This window comes from Centropristis striata, chromosome 17 (genome assembly GCF_030273125.1).
Source record: "Centropristis striata isolate RG_2023a ecotype Rhode Island chromosome 17, C.striata_1.0, whole genome shotgun sequence".
Taxonomy (NCBI): domain Eukaryota; kingdom Metazoa; phylum Chordata; class Actinopteri; order Perciformes; family Serranidae; genus Centropristis; species Centropristis striata.
Window position 1 is genome coordinate 10,703,043 of NC_081533.1, and position 22,309 is coordinate 10,725,351.

General features: G+C 39.8%; 1 protein-coding gene across 1 annotated transcript; it reads right to left on the bottom strand.

Annotated features, from left to right (window-relative positions):
- Window positions 1–40: 40 nt before the first annotated feature.
- Window positions 41–8,043, bottom strand: LOC131990170 (uncharacterized). Its single transcript, XM_059355568.1, has 9 exons — window positions 8,007–8,043; window positions 7,837–7,872; window positions 7,431–7,691; window positions 3,168–3,426; window positions 2,453–2,784; window positions 1,772–2,041; window positions 1,241–1,498; window positions 198–323; window positions 41–69 (listed from the first exon to the last, which is right to left on the bottom strand). The coding sequence occupies exons 1-9, from the start codon at window positions 8,041–8,043 to the stop codon at window positions 41–43; spliced, it is 1,608 nt and encodes a 535-aa protein (XP_059211551.1).
- Window positions 8,044–22,309: the final 14,266 nt, after the last annotated feature.

The window sequence follows — 22,309 nt, forward strand, 5'->3', positions numbered from 1 at the left end:
AATAAAGTGGATTTAACAGGAACATGTGCTGCTGTGGTGCCTAGAAGAAGAAGTGATTGTTGCACCAACCTGTTAAAGCAGGAGTCTGTAAGAAAAGACACAGGCTGTTACTTGGTTTTACAACGATATTGATTTATTTTTACTGAACTACATGTAAACATTAAAATAAATCCAACATCTGAAGGAAAAGATCTCACCTTTTGACTTTCTGCAGCAACACAGCAACAGAAACAGCAGCAGGAGAATAATCAGTAAAACTCCACCAACCAGCCCAACAACCAGCAGCACAGGAAATGGAGCGTTGTTTTCAGGCCTGGACGCTGCTGTAATAAATAATCTATATTAATATTTATTTATATGACACTCTTCACAAACAAATTGTGCACTTTACAAAAAAAAAAGTCAAGGCAAAAACACAAGACACAATGACCGTCCTAACATATATACAGCAACCTACATATACACTCACATGCAAAATATAAAATACAAATAAAATATATCATATATAAGTCCTGCAGCTATGATGGAATCAGCACAAGTGGGGACAAGTCAAAAATGTCTTTTGTGCAGAGTAACATAGATATTATGGCATAACTCTTAAAAAAAAAGATTTGTGGAAAAATTGGGCTCTCCACATGCTACATAGTGAACTATTTGAATTTTTACTACCTCTCCTGTCCTCTCCTCTCTGCTCTGTGTAAACAGCCTGCAGTTCTGTCTGATTTTCAGTAAATTTTCAGTGGTGGAAAACTCCAGGAGCAAAGTAAAGTTTTCATTAAAACAAAATTATTAATTGTGTGTTAACTGCATGCAAAATGAATCAGAGAACACAAAGTTAGACTGCGTCCTAAATTACTATATGACCGGTTGCAGACACATGATGCATATAAAAGGAAGTTGTTGTTTTTTCAAAGGAAGTCTGGTGCAGTTCTTCCTCCACATTAAATGCATCACCACTTCCAGCAAATAACGATTAGGGCAGAACAGCATCACTGATGAGTTTTAAACAAATATTATCTGGTCTAGCTCAGATAAAAGACACAAAAACAGTGAATCTGTCAGCATATGGGGCCTGAAGCCTTCTGGATCATTCTGACCCATTTCACCCCTCTGTATACACAAATGTAGAACATTATTTCTTATACACAAACACATATTAAACAAAGCTAACTCCTAATTTATTTAAAGTTTTCTAATTCAGATTGCAACACTGCTTACAAAAAATAACTTTAAAACTCACATTTTACTGACATCCAGCTCTCTGGTGACGTCACACTCCAGCCTTGTGATGAATTATATCCTTTACATTTATAAAAGCCTTCATCAGACTTTGACACTGCAGAGATAATCAGCTCTCTGTTGTCATTTTGGATGATTTTGCCGTTTTTATAGAAAACCACATTATAAATATCATTTTCTGTCTTCAGCTTGCAGCCGAGAGTGACAGAACGTCCTTCAGTCACAGGACGGACAGGACTCAGCAGGATGATATCACCGTCTGTAGAAAGATATAAAAAAATATATACATTATTTAGTCAAAAAGACTGACTTGAGCAGGTCGAAACAAGTTTACATAAAATGATGAGAATATATAATTTATTTTTTATTTTATTGTTATACAGACGCAGACATTCAGTAAGCAAACACCTGTAATTTTGCTTGTGTATTTTAAACAAATGTTTCAAACTGTAAATGTATCTTTCAATTTCAAAACTATATGACTGAATGTTGAAATACTTAAGAAAAAAACAGATGAGAAATGAAAACTCACACACAATGGTGATGTTGACAGCATTGCTGAACTCTCCTGTTCCAGATTCACACCAGTAAACTCCACTTAGCCAGTATTTATCCACTTTGCATGTGGATCCATTCATTGTCCCCCAGATGGAGCTGGAGCAGTCTGACAGGTAACTACCATCAGTAAACCTCTTCACTCTCCACTCAGTAGAGTTTCCCTCACAGCTCAGTGACAAAGAGTCAGAGTGGAAGTGTTGCACTCTGTCAGGACTCACTGTGAGAGACGCTGAGGAACCAAAATCTGAAAAGAAACAAAATTTTCATTGTTTTATTGTGTTTTAATCATTTATTTGTGCATGGAAACAAAGATATTTATATATATATATATATATATATATATATACACACAGTATATAATAAAATTTAAAAATCCATAATTGAAAGAAATGTTTTGGTTTATTGTGTTTTAATCAATAATTCATTGTGGATTTAACCATCTTCATTGCTGATGGTTAAACGGTTCTAAATTGTACAACACACAGCGAGTGTGTAAAGGTGTGTATGTATGTATGTAAGGACTAAAGGGTTACAATAGATGAGCACAACAAATTAAATGTCAGAAAGAAGGGGGTCAAAAGAAAATTCAGTCCAGTACAACAGAAGAGAATAATACATTTATACTGTCAGCATTAAAAAGTCAAAACAAACCTACCTCCAGACCAGACAAACTGAGGTTGACTGTTATCAGTGTGATAAACTGGATCTCCTCTTCCAGCTCTGCACACATATCCTGCTGTGTGTGTTTGTCCATGAACGATGTAAGAATCCTGTTCAGTCCCAGTGGTGCTGTCAGGTAGCAGCTCATAGCTGTAGGAGTTGTCTGATGGTTTGGGAACAGCCTTATACCAGGAGAACCTCCATCCTGCTGATGGATGTTTAACTCTGCAGTTCAGAGTCACTGAGTCTCCAGGACTCAGCCATGATGGAGACACAGTGAGGACAGGTTCAGGTTTATCTGGTGGAAAATAGTGGATCAAAGTCATCCTGCACAAACTTCATTCATTCATTCATTCATTATCCTAACTGCTTATTCGCACTCGGGTCATGGGGGGCTTTGAATTCAAAACAAGAAAAAAAAAGATTATTATTGTCCACTTTGAAAGATACTAAAACGAACAACATAATCTCATCCAGTATTGTTTATAGTGCTAAAACTACCTGTAAAAAATAATACAGAAAATATTGAATCACCCCGCAAACAGTGTGGATAAGTGGTTAAGAATAATGAACCAATGATTATTTAATCACTTTTAAGTCTGTCTAATAAACTAAAATCAACAGTAACTAGGTTTGTGTTTTAAACTTATCTGCCACTGATGTTGGTTGATTTTACTAAACTGGATTAAAGTTATTTTAAATAAAACTACTTACGTTCCGTTGTCAGTTTTATCGGTTCAGATTCTTCATCCCCAAATTTACACATGTAAATTGAGCTCCTGTCTGATATCACTTGAACTGTGTTTTTCATCATCTGTGACTGAAGGTTTGTGTCCATTTCAACAGCAGATCCGTCTTTGTAGAAAACAGCGTTCTTATTCTTTGTTGGGTCACGATGCCGACAGCCCAGAGTCACTGATTCTCCTTCAAACAGAGAGGATGCAGGAGTTTCCAGGATCACATCTTTGTCTGTAGAACACAGGTTGTATCTTGTTTTACTAGATTAAATGAACATATCATCAATTACAATTGTAATTGATCCATCCATCCATCCATTTTCTTCCGCTTATCCGGGGCCGGGTCGCGGGGGCAGCAGGCTAAGCAGGGCATTCCAGACGTCCCTCTCCCCAGCCACGGTCCGGTACAACGTCCGCATCACTGCTGACGCCGCACCCAACCGCCTGTCCATCTCACGCTCCGTTCTACCCTCACTCGTGAACAAGACCCCGAGATACTTGAACTCCTTCGCTTGAGGCAGTATCTCTCTCCCCACCCAGAGGGGACAGTCCACCGTTTTCCGGCAGAGAACCATGGCCTCAGACTTGGAGGTGCTAACTCTCATCCCAACCGCTTCGCACTCGGCTGCAAACCGCCCCAACGAGTGCTGGAGGTCCCGGCTTGATGAAGCCAAAAGAACCACATCATCTGCAAAAAGCAGAGATGCAATTCTTAGGTCACCAAACCGATTCCCTTCCTCCCCCCGGCTGCGCCTTGAGATCCTGTCCATGAAAACCACAAACAGAATCGGAGACAAGGGGCAACCCTGGCGGAGGCCAACACCCACTGGGAATGTGTTTGACGTTGTGCCGAGTATGCGGACACAGCTCTCACTTTGGTTATATAGGGACCGGATAGCTCGTAGCAACGAGCCCGGTACCCCATATTCCCGCAGTACCCCCCACAAGACTCCCCGAGGGACACGGTCGTAGGCCTTCTCCAAGTCCACAAAACACATGTAGACTGGATGGGCAAACTCCCATGACCCCTCCAGAAGTCTCGCAAGGGTAAAGAGCTGATCCGTTGTTCCACGGCCAGGACGAAAGCCGCATTGTTCCTCCTGAATCTGAGGTTCGACAATCGGCCGGAGCCTCCTTTCCAGCACCCTGGAGTAGACTTTCCCGGGGAGGCTGAGAAGTGTGATTCCACGGTAATTGGAACACACCCTCCAGTCCCCCTTTTTAAAAATGGGAACCACCACCCCGGTCTGCCACTCCACTGGCACTGTCCCAGACCTCCACGCGACACTGAAGAGGCGTGTCAACCATGACAGCCCAACAGTGTCCAGAGCCTTCAGCATCTCAGGGCGAATCTCATCCAACCCTGGCGCCTTGCCGCCGGGTAGCTTTTTGACTACCTCTGCGACCTCTGCCAGGGATACTGGTGAGTCTTCCCCTGAGTCTTCAGACTCTGCCTCCTCTACAGAGGACGTGTTGGCTGGATTGAGGAGGTCCTCAAAGTGTTCTTTCCACCGTCTGACGACATCCACAGGTCGGGTCAGCAGGTCTCCGCCCCCGCTGAGCACAGCTTGGGCCAAGCCCTGCTTTCCCTTCCTGAGACGCCCGACGGTTTTCCAGAACCTCTTTGAGGCCGACCGAAAGTCCTCCTCCATGGCCTCCCCGAATTCCTCCCATACTCGAGTTTTTGCTTCAGCGACTGCCGCAGTTGCAGCCCTTCTGGCCGAACGGTACCTGTCTGCTGATTCCAGAGACCCCTCGGCCAGCCAAGACCGAAAGGCCTCCTTCTTCAGCTTGACGGCCTCCCTCACCGCTGGTGTCCACCAGCGGGTTCTTGGGTTGCCGCCGCGACAAGCACCGACGGCCTTCAGGCCACAGCTCCTACCAGCCGCATCAACAATTAAGGCTTTGAACATGGCCCATTCGGACTCCATGTCCCCAACCTCACCCGGGATGTTGGAGAAATTCTTCCGGAGGTGTGAGTTGAAGACCCTGCAGACAGGGACCTCCGCTAGACGTTCCCAGCACACCCGCACTACCCGTTTGGGTTTGCCAGGTCTGTCCAGCATCCTCCCCCGCCACCTGATCCAACTCACCACCAGGTGGTGATCAGTTGACAGCTCTGCTCCTCTCTTCACCCAAGTGTCCAGAACATGCGGCCGCAGATCTGATGACACGACAATGAAATCGATCATCGATCTTTGGCCTAGAGTGCTCTGGTACCAGGTACACTTATGAGCCACTCTATGTTCGAACATGGTGTTCGTTATGGACAATCCGTGACTAGCACAGAAGTCCAATAACAAAACACCACTCGGGTTCAGATCGGGCAGGCCGTTCCTCCCAATCACCCCCCTCCAGGTACCATCATCGTTGCCCACGTGAGCGTTGAAGTCTCCCAGAAGAACTATAGAGTCTCCAGACGGTACCCCTTCCAGGACACCACCCAGAGACTCCAAGAAGGCCGGGTACTCCGAACTGCTGTTCGGTGCATATGCACAGACAACAGTCAGAGACCTTCTCCTCGCGACTTGCAGCCGCAAGGAGGCGACCCTCTCATTCCTCGGGGAGAACTCCAACAAAGCGGCGCTCAGCCGGGGGCTTGTGAGTATCCCCACACCCGCCCGGCGCCTCTCACCCTGGGCAACTCCGGAAAAGGAGAGAGTCCAGCCTCTCTCCAGGAGTTTGGTTCCAGAGCCCACGCTATGTGTGGAGGTGAGCCCAACTATTTCTAATTGGTAACGCTCCACCTCCCGCACAAGCTTGGGCTCCTTCCCCGCCAGCGAGGTGACGTTCCACGTCCCCAGAGCTAGCCGCTGGAGCCGGGGGTCAGCACGCCCAGGTGCCCGCCTTCGCCTGCCGCCCGACTCACACTGCACCCGACCCCTATGCCCTACTCTGCGGGGGTTGGGCCCACAGGTCGAATTGTAATTGATGATATGTTCAATTGTAACAATTGCTATGTTAAAGTAACATTAACATAAGTTGTTTGGCAAAAGAAGCTGCTGAAGTCACTCTGACTGACTCAGTAATGAATAAGTACATTTCTTCAAACTCACCCTGCTGTGTTTGCTACATTCATATTTTTTTCCAAGATTTGGAAAAAAAAAAAAAAGTCTAATTGCGATCATTCCCATTGATATTGAGATAAGGAGAGAATGGTAATTTTTCTCCATCATTTTTCTAATTTTCATTGAAAACCTGAACTCTGAATCCCACCATGCTGCAGAATTGAAAGATTGCCAAAAAAACAAAGCTTATCGTAAAAAGAAATTGTAAAAATACAAAAAACATTCACTATCCTCTTATTCTAACTTTCCATCAGTTCTTGAAGAGATCATATGTTAAGAAGGTTTGTGTTAGAAAAAGCAACCAAAAATAAAGTGTCTGTAATAACTAGATCCTGTTAAAAACATTAAATTCTGCTCCTCCTCAGTGACTATATATATATATATATATATATATATATATATACATATAAATACTAATGTCATCAATGTAATTCTGCACAAAAGATATTTTAGAGTTGTCCACACTTCTATTCATGATTGTTTTGATTCCATAGAGCTGCAGGACTTATAGATGTTATATGTTGCAGTGAAATACAAGGCCACTGTGAGTGAAATGTAAAACGAGCAAAAACACTGAAACAGCTTGTTGGGGTTCAAAGGGGTTAAACTGAGCATTATGTGATTTATTTTGCAAAGATCTCTATTTAACAAAAAAGGCTTTTTTAAACATGACATGTTGCAGCAACGTTAAACTTATATTAGAAGCTATTTTGACATATATTTTGCCTTTAAAAATATCATTTCGCCTTCCTGTCATTTGAATATTGCACCTGTCCATATTCATTCATTCATTCATTCATTCATTACCATTAACCGCTTATCCGCATTGCAGCCCTATTTAAAATAATCCAATTTAGTATTTTCAACATAAGCATTTTCCTTTTGTCTAAATAGCTTTGTCCTATATTATTTCTCACAAGGGATGAAACACTAAATGGTTTGTTGCTGAATCCTTCTTATCATGATGTAAACGCCTTGACGTGAACAGCTTCCTCTTTAGTCATGATTAAGTGGAAATAATGACTCAAAACTGTGTTACAGTTATACAGCTGAATGAAATCATTAGAATAAAGTCAAACAACATTTTTACATTTATTATATATTAGCACTTTGCCAAACGGGGATCTTATCAACATGACTCATGAATAAATAAACGTTGATCACTTACCTGATACAGTTAGAGAGACTTTATTACTTCTTATTGTTGAGCCCCTAATGTGAGCACGGCACTGGTATTCACCGCTGAAGCCTGTATATTGAAGTTTTACTGTATGATTCTCCCTGTTGTTGTCTGGGATAACTTGTTGATCACCCCTGTAGATCGAGTAATACCAGTTGTCACCTTTTTCTCCCCTCGTGTCACACATAAAGGTAACAGACTCTCCAGTAAATACATTGGACCAGTTTGGCTCAATGGTCAGCAAAACATCTAGAAACCAACACAAGATGCACAGAGTGAAATATCTTTGACAGAACAGAACACACAGAAAGAGGTTGTGGTGAAAAGTGACACAGTTGGAGCTTCATCTTACAAAAAAAATACACAAAAAGAAAAAAGGAAACAGCATAATTACCTTGAGCATGTCCGCAGTAGAAGAGAATATTCAGCGCTAAAATGAAGTTTAAAACTTCATCAGACATTTCCAAACTGACAGGAATGATCAAATATATATAATAACCTGAGGCATTTAAAAAGTTCAATTAATGGGAACTATTTTATAATTTTAAACAGAGATGTACTCACAGAAAAAGCCCAGCACACCAAGCAAAGTGTGTCCCATCTTCACATCTACGGCCAACTGACTGTTTCTTTGCTTCTGAGAAATGTGTGACACCTCTGCATCGACCAGACTTATTAAAAAAACCTCCTCTTCTAAGTTTTCACTTCCTTCCCTTTCACACAGAATACCATTGGCACTTATTAAATACATTGACCCTCTGAATTTAATCACATATTCCCTTCAGCATACCTTCCTGTGACAGTATTTTATTTATTTTATGTTTCTCTTGCTCATGCAACAATATTACACAAAACCTACACATCTGAAGGAAAACACATACTTCCTCTGATAAGGTGCTTGCTCACCTGTAGATACGAGACAAGCTGGAGAAAGTCTTTGTTTTAAATACTATGAGAAAATACTTTGAGATGACAACAATAATAACACTAAACAATGAAGTCTGTGACTTATAATAGTAGTTATGGTGCTGGTAAATAGACAATAGTTAGACTTTGGACAAATGGTAACAGTAATAGTAGCAGTAATAATAGAAGGAATAGGACTAATGGTAGCAGTAATAGTTGCAGTGAATATAAAATGACATAACATATTGTTTTTATAAGGATAGATGGTCAGATCAACAGAACTTTCACGTCAGAGAAGCAAAGTAAGCTGTTGGTTGTTGTTGTTGTTGTTGTTGTTTACTTTATACACACAGTTTATCTATAGACTGTATAAATAGAGTTTAGAGTTTATCACGGGATCTTGCGGTCTCCCGTATGGTCAGGATTATCGCGTGATCTCGCGTGTATACGACCGGCTCGCTAAGCTGACGTGACGCTGCTGTAACGTGCCCAGTGTGAATTGACGCCGGGCAGAAGACGCAGCAAAACTGCAGTGGAGCCAACCGATGCTGTAATGCCGGTGGAAATCCCCAGTAACAAAGCAAGTACTAAAAAAAAGAAATTAAATACAAGTCGGTCGCGAACGAGCCGGTTCGAAGACCAGACGCATCACTAGAAAAATCACACATTTTGCACACACACACTCATGGATTAAAGTTCTCCGTCACTACGACAGATTTCCATCATTTGGAGTTCACAGAGACCAGTTATGAGATCAATAGCCGTGTTTCCTTTAGGGGGAAGAGTGGCCACTGGGAAACTCTCACTCTGCTTGTCTCCATTACAAAAAAGGCTCCAGAGGGATTTAGAGACTCTGGAGGTGACGTATGGTTTTAGATCGTACAGTAATCGCTTAGTGACAGTTTCGACCGTGATCACATATGTGACGGATTAAACACGGGAGACACAACTGTTGCAAAACAAAAGCAACATGGCTAATTATGCACAGCTTCTCCGCTGATCATAAACATCGTGATGGTAAATTAACCGGCATCGCTAACTGTGCACAGAGTGTCCGGTGCTTGTTGTAAACAATTACACAGATCACTAAGTTTGTGTTGTTTGTTTGATGCTTGTTTTGTTTGTTGTTAATTTTTTTAATAAGACAAAGCACTATAAAGATTTGCACCCAAAGTTTCTTAATCCTGGGGCTGTTTGTTGGTGAATTTTTTATTTCTATTTTCTTATATATAAAAGGTTTACTTGAAATAATCAGGAAAATAAAAACAGTTATGAAAAGTTATGTGGATGCTTGATTATGTTAGACGGTAAAGACAAGCTTTGCAAAAAAATAAAATAATTGAAAGGACAAAAAAAATGCAATAGATGCAATAGAAGAGCTGTTTAAAATCCTCCTCATGTAAAACAGTATTGGTTAAGCATCTAAATGTGATGGCTGCATTTGGTGCTGAATTCTTATGCATTAATATTTCTAAAGCAGGTGTCAAGTAACCTAACCTGGAACATGTTTCACACACTGCACGTGACTTGGCTGTAGCGCAAATAAAATTTCAGTTAGAAGATTTTTTTTTAATTTAATCCATGCACACTAACAGTGAGCAGTGAATTTGTCTCAGGGGCCTTGCTAAGCTCAAGTGCACTTCCTGATTCACTAACCTCTAGGCCACAGACTGGTGACCTCAGATGGCTTTAATGTTAAATGGCGATCCAGTCCAGACCAGAGTTGCAGACTGACTGACCAACGGACAAATGGTTTTATCAAAATTGGAATCATGGCACGTTTAAAACTTTTTAAAGTGTACCTAAAAGTGACAGACAAGACATATAGGCTGAATGCAATCTCTCTGTGAAGTGGTGGCTGTGAGACTTGAATGAGACTTGGGTGTAGATCATTGTTCACCAGCCACAAGAAGGTGTGAAATTATAGAGAAGTAGCACAAGCTATCGGGAACATACAGCTGTGTGAAGCATCAAACATAGCTCAGCTCGCTGCTCTCTAGGCAGGCAGCATCATTTACCACTTCTGTTTCTGCCTTGTGGGTTTCACATCACAGTTGAGGCGTGAGCAGGCCATCACTCTAAAGTTAATAGGAGGTCAAGTTAGGTTGCAGTGCACGACCACCTCTGCATAAAGACTATGCCAAAAGGTTCAGTTTACTGCATGGTGGCGTTGTTTAGACAATGGCTTACAGTAATTTCACTTGAGATGAGTAAAACCAGTCTTTCACTGAAGTGACAGAAGTGATGGTTCTTTTTTAGAGTCCCCTTATCGACGACATGTTGCAACTAATCTTTTAATCTGAGTTTGTGTTGACATAGATCCTCTTTTTGCCATTTGTTGGTGATGAGTCAGAGATCTGGCCTTTATCTTGATGCTGGGTAGTTCACTTCCTTCTGTGTTTACAAGTGCTCAAGGCTGCACATAATCCTCAACTTCTGCTTAAGTTGCATGCAAAGGGGGGCTTCGTTGTGCCAGTGCAGACAGATGCACTGCAGAGTAAAAAGCAGAGAGAATGCTGGGTTTTATTCACATGTTGTGTGGAGGAAAATAGCCCTTAGTCGAATGCAGGTAAAGAAATTATTAAAAGATAAATATAGTACAGATCTGGGCATTAGGCGGACGGGGGCCACATCCAGCCCGTAGGCTGTTTCTGTCCTGCCCACGTGAGGTTACCCTGAAATTAGAAATCAATACAACTGTAATGCTTTTATTTTGAAGGTGATTTACGTATGTGCGTGCATGCATACGCACCTGCACAGAAATGCATTCCATCAAGAACACTGAGTTAGCTTGCTGTCACTTACCTTGAAAGCTTTTTGCATAAAGTTAATAAATTGTTGGTTTACTCAGGGTTTCCGCTTCCGCTCTCTCGCTGCGGGGACGAGCGAATGCAACACTGTTGGGATGTCAAACACTCAAAATGGCATAACTACGGAGCCCCAGACATGACATGGTAAAAAAAAAATTTTATTGTGGCCACGAAATAGCTATAATGTGCGCACGAATTAGTATTTCGTGGCCACAATTTACTATTGTGTGGCCACGAAATACTAATTCGTGGGAACAAAATAATCATAACGTGCGCACGAAATACTAATTAATAATATTAATATCATTCCTGGACAGCTGGGTGCGCAAATCGAGTGCACCTTCTCTACTCTAGGAACTGCAATAGCCTACGTGATGTCCTTAAGGTGAGTGTCTTTTCTTATTCTGTTCAATATCTTGTTATCCCACATTTAGGCAATTTAATTATGCCTATGTTTGATACTTTACAACGGGTAGCCTATCTGCTGACGTCTCACCCGACTTACAGACGTGTTATCCTCATCCTGTTACTACACTTTGTTTTGAGAGTTTCAGCTTGAAATCAGCTAAACAGTGGCTTTCACTGATCATCTCCTTTGAAAGTAGCATCATGTGTGTCAGACTCTCAGCTGAGGGAACACACAGGCTATATGAGCCGCAGCGTTTAATGATGTCACCGAACGAAGCCGTGCAGTTACAGTAGCGCTTACTGTATGTATCACGTTGCCGAGGGAACCTATAGCCTATCAGTGACCAGAATCTAGTTTGTATTGATTTGCAGGTTGTTGTTGCTCAGCTGATTCAAACATTATAATGAAGAACTGACTTTAGCTCTGACACTGTCCCATGAAATCACTTTAGTCTTTGGCAAATCAAAGTGAAATTATTTTTATTGATCAGATATTATCTGTGGTATACGGAGCCCGAGATATTTTCTCGTGAGCACGAGATACTTTCTGGTGAGCACCAGAAAGTATTCCATGCGTGCATGGTGTCTGTAAGAACACCCTCTGCATTTCAGCTTGTTTCTGTATGAAATGACATTACAGGAGTTAGTTCGGCTATATTTTGACCTGGGACTTCATTATAAGGACATTGCTGCTTTACTTGCAAAAACAACAGTTGTTTTCCCAAGATAACGATATAATTAATTTGAGATCTTGAGAAAACAAAACAATAGTGTAGTCCAGACGCGTAGCCAGTAAAGTAATGTATTTGTAACCCGGCCCGTGTGGGCTGAGCCTCTCCACACCCTGGGACTCTGCGTTGTGTTGTTTATGATGATGGAGGGCGGAGGAGGGACCAGTCGGACACGGGTGGTCGTTATATTGCGGCTTGGACCGTGTCGTGCTTTATTTCTCACAACTGCAGGCAGCTCAACCTTAAACAGTACAAGTAAACACTGGCGTGAGACAACAGAAAGATTAAAGGCTTGCGTTGTGTCCTTACTGGTTTCTACACTAACTGGTTGCCGTAGGCTATGATCTGCGCAGTTTCTGTTACGCATGAGCTGTCCGTGGTACTGAAACAACAATCGCCGTTAATGTGATAATTTTCTGTCTGATGCAGGTCTATGTTATGCTGTACGTTAACACTTTATCGAGCCTACTGATTGGGTTCATCTGTAGTCGGCTCTTTGTGCAATAAAATGATTTATTGTGCCGTGCGATAGAGCCGATACGCATGTTTTGTCTTTACTGTTGTATTGTGTACAGCCTTTATAGAGCTCTGTTGGGACATAACATAACATAACATAGACCTGCATCAGACAGAAAATTATCACATTAACGGTGATTGTTGTTTCAGTACCACGGACAGCTCATGCATAACAGAAACTGCGCAGATCATAGCCTACGGCAACCAGTTAGTGTAGAAACCAGTTAGGGACACAACACCGGCCTTTAATCTTTCTGCTCATATAGCCTGTGTGTTCCCTCAGCTGAGAGTCTGACACACATGATGCTACTTTCAAAGGAGATGATCAGTGAAAGGCACTGTTTTAGCTGATTTCAAGCTGAAACTCTCAAAACAAAGTGTAATAACAGGATGAGGATAACACGTCTGTAAGTCGGGTGAGACGTCAGCAGATAGACTACCCGTTGTAAAGTATCAAACATAGGCCTAATTAAATTGCCTAAATGCGGGATAACAAGATATTGAACAGAATAAGAAAAGACACTCACCTTAAGGACATCACGTAGGCTATTGCAGTTCCTAGAGTAGAGAAGGTGCGCTCAATTTGCGTACCCAGCTGTCCAGGAATGATATTAATATTATTAATTAGTATTTCATGCGCACGTTATACTTATTTCGTTCCCATGAATTAGTATTTCGTGCGCATGTTATACTTATTTCGTTCCCACAAATTAGTATTTCGTGGCCACAAAATAGTAAATTGTGGCCACGAAATACTAATTTGTGCGCACGTTATAGCTATTTCGTGGCCACAATTTAATTTTTTTTGTACCATGTCATGTTTGGGGCTCCGTACATAACAACCGCAACAGCGTGAGCACTCTTTTAGCATAACTCCAGTTTTGTCAGCCTTCTCTTGTTTTCCCCGTTCGTGTATTTACTAAGTGTTACGGTAAGAACGTGTTAGACCTGCCTTCAAAATGAAAGCAAACATGTAGCTTTCAAAATATGAACACATGGATGTGTTAGCAGAGTCCACCACAGAATTTACAAGAACACTGTCAAAATATGATGCCTTGAATAAAACAGAAGAATCCTTACAATAATTCATTAAAATATACAATAATAAAGATGGAATAATGACATCAAAATATATGAGAGGCACCAAATTTAGTCTTTTAGGGCAAAAATGTTCTGCAGGGGAGCATGCAACCGGACCTCCCTACGTTGTTCAGGTCCCACCATCATAGTCTCCGAAAATCCTGTAGGAAACACTGGTTCTAAAGGTTGTTTTGTAGTTGAGTATCATTTTTTATACTTTCTAAATTGCTGATTGATATTTACACGTGCACACCATCCAGGGGACAAAAAACCCTTTACCCCCACTGCTGAAAAAAATCCTAGAGGAAACACTGGGTTTACTGCATAATATACATGCTCTATATTGTTTTTGTGGTTTGAATGTATGTTGCGTTTAAAATAAATGGAAAAGTGAGATAATGATGGGAGTTTTTACTGTTTTTTTACTGCTATATTTGACTTACTCCACATTAACATACTTATCATAACATGTATTCTTACCAGTAGCAGCTCAAAAACAGATAATTTACTGCATTTTATCAAGAGATTAAATTAATATTGAGCAGAATTAAGTACAGAGTATTGCCGTCCGCAATCTTTACAGTATCTCATGTGGCCCCTTGGGAAAATTAAATGCCCATCCCTGATATAGTATCTTGAAATTTTGACTTCTTAGGAGGCTAAAGGTTGGAGGGGTAAAGTTCATATACTTCACCAACAGGGTTTATATTCCCAGTAGTGCTACTGATCCTTGTTGATTGGACGTATATTGACTAACAGCGATTGGCTGAGTACATCACTGGTTATTTTTTGGGGGTTGATTTTTGTCATTTTATTTTGCGCATTCATTTGTTCAGCTTCTCAGGAGGCTAAAAGGTGGAGGGGTAAAGTTGATATCCTCCACCAAAAGGGTTTATATTCCCAATAGTGGTACTGATCCTAAGGCTTGTTGATTGGACGAATATATCGGCTATCAGCGGATATGCATTGGATAGTGCATCACCATTTGTTTTCTGGGGTTGATTTTTGTGATTTTATTTTGCTGACTTAATGGTTCAGCTTCTCAGGAGGCTACAGTTTGGAGGGGTAAAGTTAATACCCTTCATCAACAGGGTTTATATTCCCATTAGTAGTAGTGATCCTAGTTGATTGGAGGACTATATCGGCTACCAGTGGATGTGCATCGGATAGTACACCGCCGGTTATTTTTTGATGGATTTAATTCTGTCTTTTTTATTTCCTGATTTAATGGATTGGTTTATATTGAGTCTTGCTTGGGAGGGGAAGCACCGGTCTATAGTTCCCTGTTATAGTCCCTGATGGCACCTGCTCCTTCAGACCTTTAAAGTCAAGGTGAAACCTACCCTTCCAGTGCTCTCATTTCCTCTGGACAAGTGGCTGCACCTTTTATCACTTCCCCACCCTTTAGTTCTCTGTTTTGGCCCAATTATGGTGAATAAACTCCCACTGAAGCTTTTTGTTATTTTACTCTATTCTACATAATGTAGATTTAACTAGCTTCACCTCTACCAGCTAAACCTATCTTTTTTCAACAGCATTCGGTTGAACTGTGTGTGTGCATGTGTGGTTGTGGGAGTGGGTGCACATGTGTGAGTAAGTAAGTGTATGTATGGTGAATATGGCATAGCTTGTCTACCTGCACTCTTCAATTAATTTGTAATTGATTTTCTTTTTTTAATTGTTTGTTTTTCTGTGTTTGTTTTGTTTTTTAACTGTAATTATGTATATACATTGTGAAGCACATTGAGTCTGCCTTGTGCATGAAATACGCTCTATAAATAAAGTTGAATTGAATTGAATTGAATTGAACAATAACAACACTATACAATGAAATCTGTGACTTATAATAGTAGTTATGGTGCTGGTAAATAGACAATAGTTAGACTATGGACAAATGGTAACAGTAATAGTAGCAGTAATAATAGAAGGAATAGGACTAATGGTAGCAGTAATAGCTGCAGTAAATATAAAATGACAGCAGAAGTGTGTGTAGAAGTAGCAATGATAAGAAGAAATTCGACTAATAGTGATGAGGAAGTAGTGGGTGTTTAACTGGACCACAGCAGGCGCAGCAACAGTCTTCATTCAACCACCAGCAGTCGGTGACTTGCAAGTTTTCTCACAGCATTTCAGATTGTGAAATCGATGCATTCACAGCCACAGAAATGACAACTGTTTTTAATTAATTTACAGTAAAATAGCATTATATTTTAACTGCACTGCTTTCCTGAAAACAATATTTAAAAAATCTGAATCCGGTGGAAACGACCAGAAAGATGTTAAAAATGTCTGTAAAGAGACTTTCATGGGTTGACTCTGCTTAGGATCCTTCTCACATCAGCTGTGGTCAGACTGAGTTCCTGCTCATCAGCAGGTGGAGTGGTTCAAATGTTTTCTATGTTTTTTAATTAGGTAGGCATACTTTTAAAGTAAGCAAACAAAGTTATATATATATAAACATATCCTATACAAACCTAAGAAAATATATAGAAACCTGAGAATGTGTATTAAAAGTCTGAGAATACATATTGAAACCTGAGAATATATATAGAAACCTGATTGCATTTTATTTTTGTATGTTACTATTTTTCCACGTTCCAACAAGTGTCATGAATGATTGAATAAAAAATTGGGTCTCCTGTCCTCTCCTCTCAGCTCTGTGTGAACAGATTTTCAGTGAATATTTGTCACGTGACCGTTCGTCTCAGCAGAATCCATCATGGCTTCACAGTGTCTCTGAGGAGCAGAATTTAATGTTTTAACAGGATCTAGTAATTATAGTCATTGTTGGGGTTTTTTTGGCAATATTTTAAATTAGTTTTGTTTTATACTTGACGGAAATATTACAATTTTAAGCTTGTTTTAGTTATTTTTTCTATTGTAAAGTTACGTAACGTATCATGACAGTTTTCATTGAGCAAAGAACCCTTAATTAGTGACCCTTTCAGCTGCAGCAGCATCAAACAGGATGATTATATCTATCTAAGGACGGAAACAGCCTGACGAATCTTGTGACTTGTGACAGTTTTTTCAAAAGCTTTCTTCAGCACTATATTTTGTGTTCAACTCTCGTGAGCCACCACATCCGCTGGGAACTGCTGGAGGAGCATCAAACTGCAAATTCACAGGTTAGAGGCTTTTACATGGACATTAAACCAGTTAGGAGGAAGTTATATTATAGCAGTCAAGTTATATTAAAGTCGTGTTACTTTACATTTTAATGGTCATAGTCAGGAGTTTCCTCTCCTCACGTTGTGCTGTATTTCTTTTCTTTCATCTCTGTCTCCCTGTCCTGTCCACCTCTGTCCTATTGTATATGTGTTTTAAGTATACCTTTTGGACGGGTTGATGGCAAATCTCATTGTACTAGTACTTGTTACTCTGTGCAATGACAATAAAGGCTTCTGATCTGATCTGATCTGAGGATCATCCTGAACATAATTACATCAGAAACTTCAGCCAACCCCCGAAGAAAGAAACAATAAAAAAAAGATTTAAAAGACTAAAAAGATTTTTAGACACATTTCTTATATGTTATGATGTATTTTGAGGTCATTTTTTACTCTAATTTGTAAATAGATAAAAGTGTAAAATCCTGTGAAGTAAAAAAAAAATTGGCATCAACAGCAATACCTGAATCCATTGAATTGATTTCAATGTAATGTAAAAACATTTTCTTTGTGTTAAAATATCCTTGAGCTGACTTGTCCTGTCAGGGTTTATAGTTTTCCTCTTTAAGTTGTATATGGTCACAGTCAAGGCACCTTTTAAGCAGAAATCTATTGCATTTGTCTCAGCAGACCTAATATGGAAACTGTTTTATCAAATAAGGACATCTATGCTGATTATTTTATTTGCTATATAAAATGCAGAAATTACTTTCTTTGTCCTTTTTGACTGCTCCTGGTACCGTAAATGCATAAAGACTTGCATCAAAATAAAAGTGGCAGCACGATTCAGCAGGTTTTTGCAAGTGACAGCTTACGTGTCCTCAGCATTTCATGGCGCTGTGCTGAAGTTATGAAATGGACTTCCTGTTTAGATGTTTATCTTTGTTTAAATGGAGAGGCAGATATTAACTTTGATAAAAGCTAATCTGATCTAAAAAATAGGAAATGTCTTATTTTTGTGGGGTTCATCAACACGATTTTTGTTTTTCTATGTTTAGGATCTTGGCTGGTGGCTTGGCCCTAAAGGTGTGCTCCGTTTCATCATGTCTAATCAAGAATTGATCTTTATTTTAGTGCTGAATGCACTCCTCTACAGTGGATATGTTCAAGGTAATTTATTTTCTCTATTCTTTTTCTCTTCATTTACTTAGGATGAATTCAAATTACACTATTGAAATGTAATTATATACTACAATATGCAAAGGTGCTATAATCTGGGCAAAGTATTTTGGCCCATAACTCCCGCATACTATGTCACACATTAAAAATACATACATACACATTCACTGAGTTCATCTGAATCTCTGGATATAGGCCACGCCCATTCCGCCAGGATTATTTTTCCTCAAACTCATGAAAAACGCTAAATGAAATTTTCGAAATTCTTCAAGTCGCAGAGCCCGATCTATGTGAAATATTGCACACAACATACTTCTTGTATACAGAATTGCTAGAATCCCCAAATTTTGTAGAGGAACAACTTCTGGTGCGTTGCAGTCAAAACAGGAAGTGGTGCATATGTTGGTAACAGTTGCTTCTATCAACACCAAACTTGGAAAAGTTATTTCCCATAAGCCACCAGCAAGTGGCGCCATTATCAAAGCCACACCTATTTCTGCCTAAAGATGTTTTTTTGCAGAGTCGCGAATAAAAACGAAATTTACTTTTTCGGTCCAATCTTCATCTAATTTAGCACACAGAATAGTTTGTCTGGTACAAATAATGCAGAAGTTATAGAGGTACTGATAATGTTATATTATGATATTAATTCAAATCAAAACTGGGGGAGCTGTGATATCAATGAAACCTTTTGTCATTTTTACATCCTTATTGGTTCTTCTTCCATATGAACAGAGAGAAATGTGTCTGTTGTGACCCGACAGCCCAACTGGCCGATCATATATGCAAGAGAGACGATCACTCTCACATGTGTGATTGAGAATGGAAGAGGTGCTGAGTGGGAGTATGAATGGAGAACCACCAGTTCAATTAAACCTCCAAATACAAAAGTATATAGGATAACTGCTTCAGTATTACACGAGGGGTCCTACTGGTGTATTGGCAGAAACAAAACTGGAAAACAGTCTTCAACAACGTGGAGCGATAGATTCACATTAACAGTCAATAGCTGTAAGTAACTTTACATTTTATCTCAATGCCATATTTGAATGATGAATTAAAATATTTAGTTTTATTGCAAAAACTAAATAATATAAATATATACTTTTTACAAATATACGTTAATACTGTTTATTTAAGTACTATAAATCATTTCCCAACAGATAAACCCAGACCTGTCCTCACTGTGTCTCCATCATGGCTGAGTCCTGGAGACTCAGTGACTCTGAAATGCAGTGTTGAATATCCATCAGCAGGATGGAGGTTCTACTGGGCTGAGTCTGTTCCACTACTAAAAAAAAAGGTCTACAATCTTAAACCTCTGCCTGGTAGCACCAACGGGACTAAAGAGAATTCATACATCGTTCATGCACCGACACACACAGCTCGATATAAGTGCCAAGCAGGAAGAGGACGGCCGAGGTTTTACACTTCAGAGAGTGCAGCTAAGTTTGTCTGGTCTGGAGGTCAGTATCTTTGCTTTTTCCTTGCTTCTGAGCACCACCATGTTAGATACCTGTTTTTAAAGAGAAACTCCACACTAAATAATTAACTAAATTACAAGGGTTCCTGTAGGATTTGAGGGTCTATTACCCTTTAAAATCCGCTGTAATGGTTGCCATTGTAAGTTTGACCAAAAATTGAAGTTGCAGTCAGTTTTCCCCAATTAAAGTGCATTTCCAGTTATAGCGTCTTTGCCCTTTTCAGCCACCGCATGTAAACCATTTCTTAGTTTTCCTTTTTTGTGTGAAACCTGAGAAAACATAGAGTCCAAAGTGTTATAGGGAACTTTTACCTTCATATGTAGATTACTATTTTACCAATAAAAGGATTCAACATTTTACTCATTGTGTTCTTTTTCAGATTTTGGCTCAGCAGTGTCTCTCACAGTGAGTCCCAACAAAGCGCAGTACTTCTTCTCTGAGTCCGTCTCACTGACCTGCAGGGGAAATTCGATTGAGTGGAGGGTGATGAGGTTCACAGAAATGGGTCAGCTGTCGCATTGTTCTGGCTGGGGATCACTGACTGGATCCAAATGCAACATCCACAGCTTACAACAAAGTGACGCAGTGTACTGGTGTGAATCTGGATCAGGAGAGTACAGCAATGCCGTCAACATCACAATACACTGTAGGCTCATATATTCATTATCTGTATCTATCTGCTTATCCTTACTATTGGTAATGCTGTAACACAGTTATGTTTAGGCACCACTTCCCACTTCCACAAGTTAGGAAACAACCATAATCTAAAAGCTGGCAAAAAAGAAGAGGTTATGGTTTAAAAAGCATTACTTCCAGACACCTTCCAACAACAGGACATGAACAGTCTCCTGGTTAAAGACCCTATCCCTTCACTAACATGGGGTGGCAGGATTTATATCCTATACTGCAGCCCGCCACAAAGGGGCAATCATATGTTTTGGCCTCACTAGTCGATAGGGAAATCCTTCAATGCTGGAAAGCTGCAGTTTCAGGACCACAGTTTCAGGCCCCTCAAAATTGCCATCTACTATACAATAATATTATATAATAGCAATAATAATAATAATAATAATAGTATATGGATATATAAATGGATACACTGTGTTAATATATGGTTATATCTACAAGTATTAACAGATGACATGCAGTGATGTATAATTTTATATTATTAAATATTATTATTAGTATTATTAAGTTGGTAGTTCCATTTATTATTCTTGTATAGTTAAGTATATATTTGATTTGATCTAATTGCCAATTAGGATTTACTTTACTATATTTCTCTCTTTAGTGAGTAAATAAAGTGATATCATTCATTATAATCAATAATTATTTCTGATAATTATTAATAATTCTGATAGCAATCTAACCACACTTTAGAACCGTGTTGCTCAGGTTCAAGGAATATAAACCGTTAAATATTAAGCACTCAAAACATTGATAAAATTCCCTGTCCAGTGCCAGTGATATGGATGAATTAGTAACTGGTGTGTTACTGTTTCATACTATTTTAAAAACATGGATTCTCTCTGCAGCGTCCAGGCCTGAGAGCAGCTCGTGTCTTCTGTTGCTGCTCACTGGGATCCTCACTGGAGCTTTATTGGTTATTCTCCTGCTCTTGCTGTATCGCTTCATAAAGTCAAAGGGTGAGAACAAAATTATTAGGTGGTGACACTGAAGAGAAGATGAACATTTTGCAAAAAATCCCAAAAACAAATATCATAAATATCTTCTTCTATTTTTAACAGTTCCATGCAGTGGCAGGTGAGTGACACTGTCATATAATACAAAAAGCAATAATTATTATTTATTGTTTTGCTAAATTGTTTTGCTAAATTTCTTGCAATTTCAACATGTTATAGACCCGCCCAGTCTCAGAGCCCCAATCAGGATGAACAAACCGAAAAGGAAGAAACTCAAGAGCGCGTGTACTCCTCTCTTCTTGAAGGTCAGTCTGTCTGAATTCTTACAGCGTTTTTTTCTTCTTAATATCACATTCTGTTTTTTAATGCTACAGTCTATAAGACTGAACCTAGTTTTTTTAATGATGCTCCTCCAAAATGCTGGTCTAACATTGTAACCAAAAAGCAACATGGTCTCACAGGAATCCGTGAAATAGCCACGGATTTGCTTAACTCAAAATCCGAGGAATAGCCACAGAATCACTCAAATTTCCGTGAAACTGACAAGGACTTCGCTACAAAACAAGTTAATGACAGTCATATCCCGTGGCTATTCCAACATACAAAGTGATTATGTACATTCACTGAGTGAATATTTAGAAAATAAAACATATATTTCTCGCTAGAAATGTGATCAAAATCCATTTTTATGCAGAAACTAAGTCAAAATATTGATTTTTTTCACTAAAAATGAGGGGTATGACAGGATACGACAGGATATGACTGTCATTAACTTGCATTGTAGCGAAATCCGTGTCAGTTTCACGGAAATTAGAGTTATTCCGTGGCTATTCCACGGATTTTGAGTTAAGCGAATACGTGGCTATTTCACGGATTCCTGTGAGACCAGGTTCCCAAAAAGTGGTTAAACTGCAAATACAAGTGTTATTTTGTGTCATAGAGATGAAGTGACTAATTAGACTTTGTCTTGATTTTCATTGATCTGTAGGCGCTGACTGTG